The sequence below is a fragment of the Leucoraja erinacea genome, chromosome 3 (assembly GCF_028641065.1).
Source record: "Leucoraja erinacea ecotype New England chromosome 3, Leri_hhj_1, whole genome shotgun sequence".
Lineage (NCBI taxonomy): Eukaryota > Metazoa > Chordata > Chondrichthyes > Rajiformes > Rajidae > Leucoraja > Leucoraja erinaceus.
This window is the reverse complement of record NC_073379.1, coordinates 96,865,189-96,879,238: the sequence shown is the minus strand read 5'-3', so window position 1 is coordinate 96,879,238 and position 14,050 is coordinate 96,865,189. Positions and strand designations below refer to the sequence as shown.

Genomic DNA, 14,050 nt, shown 5'->3' with positions numbered 1-14,050 from the left:
TTATTAAATGCTTTCTGAGAGTCCAGGTACACCACATCTACTGGGTCTCCCTTTTCCAATTTCCTAGTTACATCCTCAAAAAAGTCAAGCATGATTTCCCTTTTGTAAATCCATGCTGACTTGGACCGATCATGTTACTGCTATCCAAATGTGCCACTACTTCATCTTTTATGATTGACTCCAGTATCTTCCCCACCACCAATGTCAGGCTAACTGGTCTAACCCTGATATGTGTGAAGTGATGCATTCTGAGAGGACAAATAAGGGTAGGACATACACAATAAAATGTAAGGCCTTCGGGAATAATGGGAAACAAGTGCAAGGTTTTCTAAATATAGCAGGACATGCAGGTAAGGTTGTTAATAAGGTGCCTTATTAAGGTAATCGCCTTCAGAACAAGAAAATGGTGGTGCAACTTTATAAAATGTTGTTTAAGCCATAGGTGGAGTACTGTACAGCTCTAGATATCATTCTATGGGAATTATATGAGATATGGGAAACATCAGACAGGGTGGAGAGGAGATTCATCGGGGTGTTGTCTGGATTGGAGCATTTTAGTTATGAGATACAGGATAGGATGTATTGTTTACCTTGGAGTAGTGAAGGCAGAAGGATGAACTAATTACGAGGGGCAGAGATTTAAAAAAAATGTCCCCACAGCCGAGGTGTTTTAAACAATAGGACATTGATTCAAGAACAAATGGATAAAAAGACTTGGAAGTGATCTGAGGGTGAATGTTTTTCTCCCTGAGAATGGATGTAATCTGTGAGTTTGGTGGAAGTAAATATTTCATAACATTTAAGAAGTATCTGAACGAATATTTGAAGGCAATAGGACCAAGTGCTGGAAAATGGGATTAGTGGACATATAGGTACTTAATGGTTGAAACGAGTATGATGACTGAATGGCCAATTTCTGTGCTGCATGACTCTAGTTATTCATGTCAAACAGGCAAGCTGATATGTGATCCAATTATATGCAGTGATTTGCAAGACATTTGCAGACATACTGTAATTTGCAGAATCCTAGCTGCAAAATACGTTGTGCAGGAATATGAATAACTTGAGGAAGAATATTGAAATTGTAATGTTTTCAATAAATATGGATATACTTGCATGTGAGATGAAAGTGAATCTCATTCTTTTTCAGATCATGATTGACGTCGACCTGGATGGTGATGATCGTATTAACCTATCGGAATTCCAGCACATTGCTTCAAAAGTACCTGATTTTGCAGGGTAAGGAAACTAAAATATCTACAAGAATTTATTTTTCCTTAATTTAATGTTCTTTAATCTTCTTCCTTGCTGATTGCCTCCTAATCTAATAATACAACATTGAAACAAAATAAATGTGTTCCATTTAACATGCTTTTATTCAACTGTTTGTCACTAATCACATTATAGCTGAGTAATGATTTAAGTGTCCATTGAATAAAAAGCAATTCCTTTGAAAATATGCGTAAAGCTGAATGTTATATTCTTTTTGATAGTCCTTCGCTCTCAGTTGTTCTACTGAAATAATATTCTGCTGCTTGACTGTTATGACAATGTCAATTTATTTGTGATCATTTTATAATGCTATAGGAAAAACATTAAACAAAAAATAGAAGTAACCAATGGAGAAAATCTATGCTAAGAAATTTTCAATGCTCTTTCAAATAAGAAGCAAGAAATTATGTTTTTTGCTTGGTGATATGCAGGATTCTACTGAAGCCTGTATTTGTCCTTCTTCGTTCTACAGAGGGCTATAGACCAGCTACAGAAATGGGTAGAGAAATGGCAGGTGGAGTTTGAGCTGGGCAAGTGTGGGGCATTGCACTTTAGGAGGTTGGATGTAAGGGGAAAATATACATTAATAGCAATGCCCTTAACAGCATTGATGTACAGAGGGGTCTTTAGGTCCAAGTCCATTATTCTCTGAAAGTGGCAGCACAAGTAGATAGGTAAAGAGAGAATATTATGTGCTTGGCTTCATTGGTTGGTACATAAAGAGTCAGAAAGTCATGATGTGATTCTATACTACTTCGGTTAAGCTCCATTTGGAGTATGCGTGCAGGTCTAGTTGCTCCATTATGGGAAGATGTGAAGGCTTTGGAGAGCGTGCAGAGGAGATTTACTAGAATAATTCTGGGATTGGGGACTTGGATTGATTTCTTCGGAATGCTGTAGATTGAGGGGAGACCATACAAGTATCTATATAACTTAAAGTCTCACCTTGACCACTTCCTGTCTGCGCTGTATATTGATTTTAGAAAAAAAAATGCTACCATATATTACTATGATTTTTGGCCATCTTGCTCACAGTCCTCCTCCACTGAGGCAGCCCCGAGGAATTTTCCATTCGATGAAAATAAAATAAATAAATAAAACGTGCTTCTTGTTGGGGGGGTGGGATTGGGGCAATTTACTCTGCCCCGAGTCGTCTGGCCCCGCGGCCAGGGTGAATCACCCGGTGTGGGTGTCAGGGCCCGGGGGTCGGGGGGGGATCACCCTGGTTTGAGGGTTGGGGTCTGATGGTGGTGCATCACGGTTAGTGACTGTGGGATGCTCCCACTAGTGAAGATGGAGGAGAGAAGGGGAGAGAGAGAAGGGAGAGAAACAGATGGGAGAGAGAGGGGGGAGAGGAGGGGAAGAGGGGAGAAGAGAGAGAAAGGGGGAGAGAGAGGGGGAGAGAGAGAGAGAGGGGAGAGAGAAGAGGGGAGAGAGAAGAGGGGAGAGAGAGAAGAGGAGAGAGTGAGAGGGGAGAGAGAGGAGGAAAGAGAAGGGGGGAGAGAGAGAGAGAGAGGGTGGGGAGGAGAGAGAGAGAGAGGAGGGGAGAGAAAGAGAGGGAGAGGGAAAGGGGGAGAGAGAGAGAGAGAGAGGGCAGAGGGAGAGAGGAGAGGGGGGAGAGAGAGAGAGAGGGGAGAGAGAGGGGGGGGGAGAGAGAGAGAGAGGAGGGGAGAGAGAGAGGAGGGGAGAGTGAGAGAGAGGGGGAGAGAGAAAGGGGGGAGAGAGAGAGGGAGAGAGGGGGAGAGAGAGAGAGAGAGAGAGGGGAGAGAGGGAGAGAGAGAGAATGGAGAGAGAGAGAGAGGAGAGAGAGAGGGGAGAGAGAAGGGGAGAGAGAGAGGGGGAGAGAGAGAGGGGAGAGAGAGAGAGAAGAGGGGAGAGAGAAGGGGAGACGGGAGCGTGGGGGTCCTTTTCCCACAGAATCGCAGGCAAGCCCCGCCCCTCGACAACATCATGTCCGTTATTGGGCTTTTCTGTTGAGCGGCAGTTGGTCCATTGTCTTGTAGACGACGCTATCTTTCGGGTAGGTGGCGTTTCGACAGAGCACCCATTCGGTAAGTTTGGTTTTAGGCGACGCAGCTTTTCGGTTCGTTGGCTTTTAGGCGTCCGTCCCTTTTGGTTAGTTTGCATTTAGGCGTCCCATCCTTTCGGTTAGTAGGCGTTTCGTCTTTGTACTCTTTTGGTTTATTGGTGTTTCGGCCTCATTTCCATTCGGTTCTTTGGCTGCGACTTCTTTGCTTCGGCCTCTCGTCCGTCGGCACCACGTCCACAATCTGTTTGAAATGCTTTGAAACTGAATGTGGTGGTCTGCACTCTGCTTGAAATGCTATGAAATTGAATTTGGTGACTGAGCTGCTAGCCCACCAGCCCTGAGTGACAGAGCTGCCAGGCCATCAGCCCTGAGTGACTGAGCTGCCAGCGCACCAGGCCTGAGTGACTGGGCTGCCAGGCCTGAGTGACTGAGCTGCCAGCCAACCAGGCCTGAGTCACTGAGCTGCCAGCCCAAGAATCCATTTGGCGCACAATTTTCCACACTAGCCCTCAGGAAACCAGTCCCGTCGGCCCACAACACCCATACTAGCGCTTTGGAAAGCACCCCCCCACTGGCCACCAATATTGGAATTGGTGGAGAGGTGGAATATTGCATTGGGGGACCAGCCTTTTTATACAGAGGATGGCAAGTGTTTGGAATGCGCTGCCGGGAGTTGGTGGTGGAAGCAGATGAGATATTGGCATTTAAGTGACTTTTGCATAGGCACATGCAGCTCCAGGCCGCAGGAGTTTCTATCGCCCCGACGCGAGAGCTTCGATCGCCCTGAGCTTCGATCGCCCTGACTGCGGAAGGCTCGACTGCCCCGACCGCGGGAGAATAAAGAGGAAGAAGATTAGACTTTATTGCCTTCCATCACAATGAGGAATGTGGGGAATCCGTTGTGGTGGATGTTTATGTTAACTTTTATGTAGTTGTGTGTCTTGTTGCTTTATTTAATCTGGCTGTATGTTAATTCGAGTTTCACTGTACCTTAATTGGTGCACGTGACAACAAAACGGACCTTTGAACCTTTGATATGCAGCGATTGGACGAATATGGATTATGTGCACGCAGATAAGAGTTGGTCTTGGCTTCATGTTCGACCCAGACATTGTGGGCTGAATGGCCTGTCCCTGTGTTGTACTGTTCTTTGTTCCATGTAAGTACATGAACTATGTAAGTGTTCGTGAACACCAGTGCATCATGAATTATATATTTCCAAGTATATCAATCATGTGTCTCAATAGTAATTTTAATCAAACAGAAAATGCAAGGAATACTCAACAGGTCAGCCAATATCTGTGGAAAAGGAAAATGAGTTACCACTTCAGTTCAAAATCAGGTTTCAGCAGCAGCAGTATTAACAGATGTAGTCTAAAAAGATAAGCAAATGATAATTTTCCATTTACAAAAATAAAAGTGTGCAATGGTTTATGATAGATGCTGTGCCCTTGCCTTACTTTAGAGAAAACTGCGAGAGCTATCGAATATGAGAAAATATTAGCAACTTGCACTGAAAGAGCACTTTAAAAAAGTCCATACTAAATAAATGTTAAACCCAGGCATACATTAGGCAGGGTCGGCCTTAGGAGGTGTGGGGCCTAATTGGGAACAATTTTGTTGAGCCCCAGGTTCCCAGCCAAGGTCTGTAGATTCAAAGAAATATAAATAAAATCTATTATAGACGTTATATCTCTATGGTAGAATGGAAAGTAATCAAAATGTGTGCTTAAAAAGTGCCTGTGACTTAATGGACCAAACAGAACAAAGCTACATTTTAATATAAAATTGCATACATGTACCTACAAGTAACAAACAAAATGTGTAGATCACCTCTGAAAAGTACATAGTTACAATACCACTTGTTTTAGTGACTGTGAAATGTAAAAACAAATTAAATAGATCCTGGAAAACCAATAACTATTGGTGAAAAAAGTCCATGGAAATGCTGGAAACACTCAGTAGGTCAGGCAGCCTCTGTGGTTAGAGGAAAAGAGTTAATGTTTCAGTTCAAAGATCATAGAAACATAGAAAATGGGTGCAGGAGCAGGCCATTCGGCCCTTCGAGCCAGCACCGCCATTCATTGTGATCCTGGCTGATCGGCCCGAATCAATAACCCGTGCCTGTGGCAGGGAATTCCACAAATTCACAACTCTCGGGGTGAAAACGTTTTTTCTCACCTCAGTCTTAAATGGCCTCCCCTTTATTCTAAGACTGTGACCCCTGGTTCTGGACTCGCCCAGCATTGGGAACATTTTTCCTGCATCTAGCTTGTCCAGTCCTTTTATAATTTTATATGTTTCTATAAGATACCCTCTCATCCTTCAAAACTCCAGTGAATACTAGCCTAGTCTTTTCAATCTTTCCTCATATGACAGTCCCGCCATCCCAGGGATCAATCTCGTGAACTTACGTTGCACTGCCTCAATCACAAGGATGCCTTTCCTCAAATTAGGAGACCAAAACTGTAATCAATACTCCAGATGTGGTCTTACCAGAGCCCTATACAACTACAGAAGAACCTCTCTACTCCTATACTGAAATCCTCTTGTTATGAAGGCCAACATTCCATTAGCTTTCTTCACTGCCTGCTGTACCTGCACGCCAACTTTCAGTGACCGGTGTACAAGGACACCCAGGTCTCACTGCATCTCCCCCTTACCTAACCTAACCCCATTGAGATAATAATCTGCCCCCTTGTTTTTGCCACCAAAGTGGATAACCTCACATTTATCTATATTATACTGCATCTGCCACGCATCTGCCACTCACTCAACCTGTCCAGGTCACCCTGCAACCTCTTAACATCCTCTTCACAGTTCACACTGCCACCCAGCTTTGTGTAATCCGCAAACTTGGCAGTGTTGGTTCTAATTCCCTCTTCCAAATCATTAATATGTATAAGGTAAACAGTTGTGGTAAATTACTTTTGATCCTTTGTTAAAACTGGTAAAGTAAGACTAGCAGAATTTCTTCAAAGTAGTTATTTTTGGATGAGAAGCAATAAGAAAGTAATCAGCAAATGAAGACAAAGAAATTCTGCAGGTGCTGAAAATCTGAAAAAAAATAGTAAGATTAAACGAGAACTTACCAGTTTGAAGTTTGATCTTTATTTTATGAGGAGTTACGATGAGGGATTATGTGAAGACCCCGCCAGCACGCTTGCGCGACATACTTCAAAGCAGCGGTGTGGAATGTGAAATAAACATAGTAAGATAAGAAGAACTAATATACCAGTTGACCTTTATAATAGAGGGCGGGAGCGGAGGGCACGTAATCCCTTATCGTAACTCCTCATAAAATAACGATCAAACTTCAAACTGGTAAATTCTCGTTTAATCTTACTATTTTACTTCGGAGTCACGTGAGTGACTACGTGAAGATTTTAAAGCTCTGTGATTTCAAGCCGTGGAACAGTCCATGCTTCACTCACTGCCAAAGTCATTCAAGGGAGGAAGTATGTTATTGTATTCAGACATGTATCCAATTCAGCCAATAACAATTTATTTTAACAAAATAATCCTCCCTAGGGCTAAATATATTACAGAATTCAAACTTGATTCTGCAATACCGCAGGTTTGGTTATTGGCTTATTATAAAGAATTGGAAGGTCTTTCTCTAGCCCATCCTGCTGTTGCCAGGATATGGTCCATAGGCACTTCCTTGTCTCTAGCTGTCGGTGTTGCTGTTGCCCTTGTGGATAGAAATTTAAGATGTCAGTATCCACCCCAGCAGCTCCCAAGCCTGTCTGAGCCATCTAGCGATGGTTAGTGCTGATACCTGGCCATTAGGTTGTTTATGGCTGCCCATAGTGCTAATTTACTTCCTCTTAAGTTTTAGTAGTTTTAAGGTATAATAGAAGGTGTGTCATTACACATAGTCAGGTGTCAGTTGAGTATATCTGGAAGCTCTAATATGCGAAGTTATCTTTTCTGGAGATGCCATCATTTATCCCAGTCTCAGTTTATGTAGAAACTGAACCCCTAGAGCTGAGACCAGTCCTATCAGCATACTGTTTTTAAATGTCAGTTCACCCCCCAGGGACAGGGACATTGCTGGTGCCCCTAGCAATGTTAGTACAACACTGACGTCCCTGATCTGGGAGTACTTCCCTCTAGGAGGGTTGGTGTTGAAATAATCCTCATACGTTTGACAACTAGAGGGTGAGATCCCATGGAGAGTTGTCGTGGCGCCTGCCACCAGCAAGCTGACAGGGCACTCCTGCATAATTATAGTACTGCAGTTCAGTCCTTCATCTACATGAAGGCTGGATAGGAATTCCCAGGACGTTGGTGGTTGTAGGTGTATTATACGCTACACCAGTCCTTGTTGGTTCATGATAGGCTGCCGTGATCATGCTCATGGTCCTGTCCGCCAGCCCGGATCTAGCATGGTGGACTATGGTTCAGAGACTATGTCCGAGACCACAGGGATCCATGGCTGTGTAGGCCAATCAGGTACTTTCAAGACACTTGATGTTGAGTCCATATGTGTTTTTGCTTCGGATCCAACTGATGAGGCAGGAGGGAAAAACATTGTAAACCATTATTCCCCATTCAGTGAGTAACGTCCATTGCTGCTGCCCCAAGTGTGGTTCACAAGCGGCATATGTTGGTAACTGGTGATTGGGTCTAGATGCAAATGGATCGATATCTGGTGTCCCTCTTTTGGTAATATCAGCAACTTTTTTGTGGTCCAACAGCCATTCGGTGCTGCCATTGAATTTTCATGACCTGGTGTGTGGCTCAGTATTGAGGTTACCTGGTAGGTAAGTTTGCTGGTAGCCAAATATGTATGTTAACACACCATAACCAAATATATTGGCCAGATTGACACATGGTATTGATCTTTTCTCCCATATGATTAATATATGCCACCACTGTGATATTATCTATTCGTAGGCAGACATGCAGATGGTGCATTGTTAGCAGTAGGCTTTTAGCCCATAAAACGCACCCAACACCAGTGTTTTTAGTAATTAATTTTGTTGTAGGCTTCCACCAAGTCTGCTTTACTCTTTGGCAATATTACAGACATATGGATAACGTTATTTGTAAATCCCAGAAAGTCCAGTTGTGGATGCCGTCAACTTAGATTTATCTGGATGGAGATGACCCCAGAGTTTCACACTATGTTTTGTAGCTAAAACTGCCGATTTAGCTAGATCCAGGGTATTTTCTCCACAATTGATATATCATCAAGATATGCCATGACAATATGCTTTTGTTTCTAATATTGCCAAGGCCCGTTTTAATATCTTGGTGAAAAGTCTTGGGGCTGAAGTTAGCCCATCAGGCAACGCCATATCCTGCCATAGTTGCCCCATCCAGTTAAATTTTAGGTATCGACAATGATCCCTCCATTTCTCCCAAAACAAGTGGAATATTCCTCCTGTTAGTACAGGTCGTACACCTTTGTGTTCTGGAAGGAACCAGATCCACCTACTTACCTGGTTGGTGGTGGTATGTCCCTTTCTTCAATTCCTGCCTCTTCTGCGGAAGAGGCGCAGGAGTGTGGGGTTGGCACGTTTTCCATGAGGGTCGCTCTGGGCCTTGGCCTAAAAAGGACCTTCGTGGTGCTGCGCGGCCCTCATGCTTTCACCAGCGTCCTGGTGTTGATACCTGCTGGTGGATGCATAGGGGTGCTGTCGTTGCTGATGATGCTGTTATGAGCCCGATGGCTTTAATCTCTTCGTCGAGCTCTTCGTCGAGCCCCCCCCCCCCCCCCCCCCCCCCCCCCCCCCTGGTTGTGTTGCAGCTATTTCGCACAACCTTGCAAATTTGGGGATTAGTGCAGGTTTACTGTGCTCTCGCAAGCAATTGATCTCATACTGGGTGTTGCGGAGCAATGTCAATCCTGGTGTCATCTCTGTACCATCGTCTGGGCGAGCAACCAATGATATGCCCGCTGTCAGAAGTTTTGAAATCTTCTGTAGTTTGACCTGGGTTTTTGTGCCAGTCCCACTGTACCCCCAGATCGCATTGTTTGCCGCAGGCATTTTTAACAAACTAAAGTTCACAGGAGGCCTATACTTCTGCGTAATTTTGTTGCCTGTTCCTGCAGGAGATGGAAGTACAGGTGGTCGATGCTGGCCGCCAGCCTGGTCTGTAATGGTACTTTTCGTTGATCCGTAATTTTAGTGATCACTCCCAGTAGCTCCTTAGGATTCTGCACCCCCTGCACACTGTCGTTTTCTTCAACCACGTCCCCTTCTTCTGGACCAGCTCAGCCCTGGTCCACAACGCATTCCTCTATCAATGGAGATGCATTGTTTTACAGCCCTCGATAAGGTGCTGTTGTGGGAGTGCGAAGACTCCCATAGTGAGCTTGCTCCATCTCCCGGAGCAAGTCACGGGCGGACCTCTGCTGCACCTTTTCGGCCGGACTCAGATGAGTATGATCAGCCGGGCTGAATCCTGCGCTGCTTTGAGTTTTACGACTCATGGCGCTGGAATCAGCTTGGAGTCGGTAAGTGGACCTTAGTAACCACGCCAACAGTCATTTTCTCTGCCCTTGGGCAGTGCGTCCTTCTGGCCGGACTCCCTGAGTCTATCGGCCGTACCGACTCCTGCCTGCCTGCAGCCCGCTGTGTTGTTTCCAGGTATACAGCTCGCGGTGCTGGGCTCAGCCAGCGCCGGTCGTACCCGGCTGTCGGCTGCCGTAACCTTCCTAGTTTCCCACAGCCTGCGGTCCTGGAACCGCTGGACGCCCGTGGTGCTGGCTGTCGGGACCTGCCTGGTTCCCCGCGGCAGCCTGCGGTCCAGGTCCATTTGTCCAACGTGCTGTAACATAAAGCACAGCAAGTGGAAGAAATACAACTTCAATTTTTCCTTACCTGTGTAGGTCCGTTTGAATTTTTGCCGCGGGAGCGCTCCACCCCCGCCCGTCGCTGTTGCACTGCGTGAGACGCTATGCCACGCATGCATGCTGGCGGGGTCTTCACGTAGTCACTCACGTGACTCCGAAGTAAAATAATAAATAATGTTGGAAATGCACAGAAAGGTAAGCTTAGTCTTTTCCTTGCTCTGAGGAAGGGTCTTTGTCCTGGTATTTGAAGTCTGCTTCTCTGTCTGCAGATGCTGTCTGACCTGATGAGTATTTCCATCATTTTCTACTTTAGATTCTTTTATCAACAGTTCTTTGTGGCACCAGCAGGTGGCATCAACCACAGTCTTGCCTGGCTGCAGCCACACACTCCAAGCTGCTTACAGGAAACCACTGTATTAATGCACACAGGCTGTAGGCTATTGCTTGGAAAAACATGTCTATAACTCGGCCAAATACATAACACACATCTTATAAACTTTCCGGAATAGAAAAGGCAGTAGGAACTTTCATTCATTTGTTACCTCTCACCAGCTAACGGCAAAACACTAAATGAACGACACCAATACTATATTACTCCTACAATTTTGAAAGATTGGGGGGTTTACCACTGCATCTGACCAGATTTTATCGCTAAATTAATGTCAACAGAATAGATGCGCTATTATTGCCAGCTAGCGATAGGGCTATCACATTTTCCACATTATACGAGTCTGCATCTTATTAGTGGCTATAAATACACTGATGCTTTAAGGCTTTAAAGATTGTAACTATATCTTTTCCTATTTTAATCAGCATATGTATTATCATTACTATATTAATATCAGGCATTTATAGTGATTGTTAAATGTAATATAATTAGAGTAAAACATTATTTTCTAAATCTTTTACTGTCCTCATTGATAAATATTTTATTTTCCTTTTCTCCACAGCTACTTCACTATGTCAGTCTATTAAGACAGAACAAGTCAATCGGTTGAATCCATTACCAAAACTGCACATTCATCAATTGTGACTGGATACTAAGTAAATCAAATTTAAAAGCAGTCAATAGTTGCAGTCATTTAAAATTCCACTGAATGCACATATTAGTAAGAGCTCTATATTATCAATCTGTATGCATGCTGCATAGAAGACAAAGATAGTTTTGGGGTGATATATTTCTGTATTAGGCACTTAATTAATTAATCCATAGGCTAAAGGCAATGGCAACATATCAGAAATTTGGATAAGGAACCCATTAATTGTCTCCAATTATCAGTATATAGATTGGAGAATCATATGCGTATTGGAGATTATAAACTGCATAAGTCTGGTTCACTGCTGGGTAACTGCTGGAGGGTGCATTTCGCACAGTGCAAGCCTTGGAAGCAATGGCAACACAAATTGAGAGTAGCTCCATAATTTTAACATAAAGGTACACACCTGAACTGAACACACCATTTCAGAACTTGCAGAACACCTTCCTTACAGTGAGTCTTCTCACCGACTTTTGTACCATTCAGTAGGAGTCTAACCCTTCTAATGAAGTTTAATATGAATCCTCCTTGGCTCTTCACGTGTGGTGTATTCTTAGATTTTGCATTGTCCTGCCAGTAAGTGAAGTTGTCATTCTTTCCTCCATAGATGTAACCCTGATTGATTTCCTACTTAAAATATTCACTACAGGTGGGCATTGAAATATAAATTCCATTGTTATATTGCTTCTCCTTGTGTTAATTTATTGCAAAATATTCATTTTTGTCAGGCTACTGATATTTACAATTTGTTTATGCTTTAAAATGACAATAAACTGGTATATTTGTTCCATTTTGGAAGTCTGTTTTCTGTGGTTAACACTGTTCTCAGTAATGGTTGGTATTGTGCTCCTAGCGCTAGCAGCATAATTGTACGAAGTGGCGTTGGAAAGGAGACAAATATACTCACCTTCTAACATTGAGAGCACTGCAAAGATTGGAAGCTTGGCATGTAGACCATGTATATTAGTCACATTTCAAACTATAGTAAATGCAAAATATACAATGCAAATAGCTTTATTACAAAAATCAATATTTGAAATGAAGCGGATAGTTTATTTTAGAAATACAGCGCAAAAACAGACCCTTCGGTTCCACCGAATCCGCACTGACCAGCGATCCCCGCACATTAACACTATCCTGCACACATTAGGGACAATTTACAACTATACCAAGCCAATTAACCTACAAACCTTTACATCTTTGGAGTGTGGGCAGAAACCGGAAATCCCGGAGAAAACCCACACAGGTCACGGGGAGAAGGTACAAACTCTGTACAGACAGCACCCATTGTCAGGATCGATCCCAGGTCTCTGGCGATGTAAGGCAGCAACTTTCGCGCTGTGCCACCGTACCATCTTTTAAAGTATGAAAACCTGCAATACCATAAAGGACAGTTCCACATTGAGAGTTCACTTTATCCTTGCTACATTATCTGGAATCAAGGTAAAACTCCAGGTAAAAGTTAAAAGTAAAAAAAAAATACTTTTATATTATTTAATGTTACCTTTCATAATTTGATTTTTGGGGGAATATATCATTTGAACAAGGAATTAAAAGCAGATTGTGCATTCCACAAAATGCAGGTTATCTTACAGGGACACTCACTTCATAGTATGTCAAACACCAGCTCTTGCTTTGCAGATGATTTTGCTGAAAACATTTTAAAATTGAGCTTGAAATCTGATTCCATTAATAAAAGGACTTTAAATGTTAAGTACATTTTGGTCCTTTTTATTACGACAAAGGTCCAAAACATTGGATGAATCTCTAAAGCCCTAATGGAGACAATATTTCCAAAACATGCAAGCTAAAGATCATAGAGCATATCTGGTTTGGTATTATAATATGGACAAAGAGGAGACAATGTTATTTTTTTGTCCAGACATTAGGAAGTATCGTCATCTTTCATGTTTAATGTTTCATTGAGATCCAGATAAAAGATAACTTCTGTTGACTCGTGTCATCCCCTTGAAAAGGGAGCAATGTTAAAGCTATTTCCTTCACAATAAACTGATTTAACTGATAATTGTCAATTATCACATACATCCAGGTCCTGGCTTGATGATGCTGGCTCCAAGGGCCAAATGGCCTACTCCTGCACCTATTGTCTATTGACACGGGAGTTTCAAAAATGTTAAACAGGTCAAGTAGCGTCTGTGTGAGAGTGAGAGTTAGTGTTTCAGTTCAATAATCTTCAGATCTGGGAAAATTCAGAAAGCACGCATCTTGAAACGGGCATAGGAAAGGGAGGAAGGAGGCAACAGAGAGAATGTATGTGACAAGGAGGAGACCAAGAGAAGGTGGGTGACACACATAAGTGTCAAAAGAGAGAGGGTGCTGAGAGTCCATCAGTCAGGAAGAGGTGTAAATATCCGGAGTGTAGCAAAGGGAAAAAAAACTGCTTGTGTTGTGAGCTGCTGGAATTTGATTTTCAATATTGTATTGTGATTGATTCTTGTAACCTGTCTTGCATGTGGACAGTGCACTACTGAACGTACACTAAGATCAAGGCATTACATGACACAAAATGTAACATTTAAAGAACTTAATATCAATCAATTTATTATTTTATTCAAAGTTCTGCTTTATTAAACCATGCACCATGCCGAGGTTTATTTTTACAGTAAAAGTGGGAATTTAAAAAAAAAATCTGCTAACGTTTTACAATCTGTATATAATTAATTTCACTCATGTTGCCCAGTGAGTATATGGTAAAGGGACTTGACAACTCTATTAATATTTTCTATCTTAAAATTAGTCGAGTTACAACCTGGTATTTATTGGAAAAAAACGTCTAAAAAATAGCTAAGATGCAAGGTCTGAACAGAGGAAAGACAAATTTGGTCAAAAACTTCTGGTGGTTTCTTCAGTGAAATTGAACAGTGAAAACTGTTCACAAAGAAT

General features: G+C 42.8%; 1 protein-coding gene across 1 annotated transcript in view; it reads left to right on the top strand.

The window, feature by feature from the left end:
• The window catches only part of LOC129695855 (calcium and integrin-binding protein 1-like), a 19,607-nt gene extending 6,799 nt beyond the window's left edge, over positions 1–12,808 (top strand). Inside the window, exons 3-4 of the mRNA XM_055633242.1 lie at positions 1,151–1,239; positions 11,060–12,808. Coding sequence (XP_055489217.1) covers positions 1,151–1,239; positions 11,060–11,084 — 114 coding nt within the window. The 3' untranslated portion in view covers positions 11,085–12,808. The remainder of the gene's footprint in view (positions 1–1,150; positions 1,240–11,059) is intronic.
• The last annotated feature ends 1,242 nt before the right edge of the window (positions 12,809–14,050 follow it).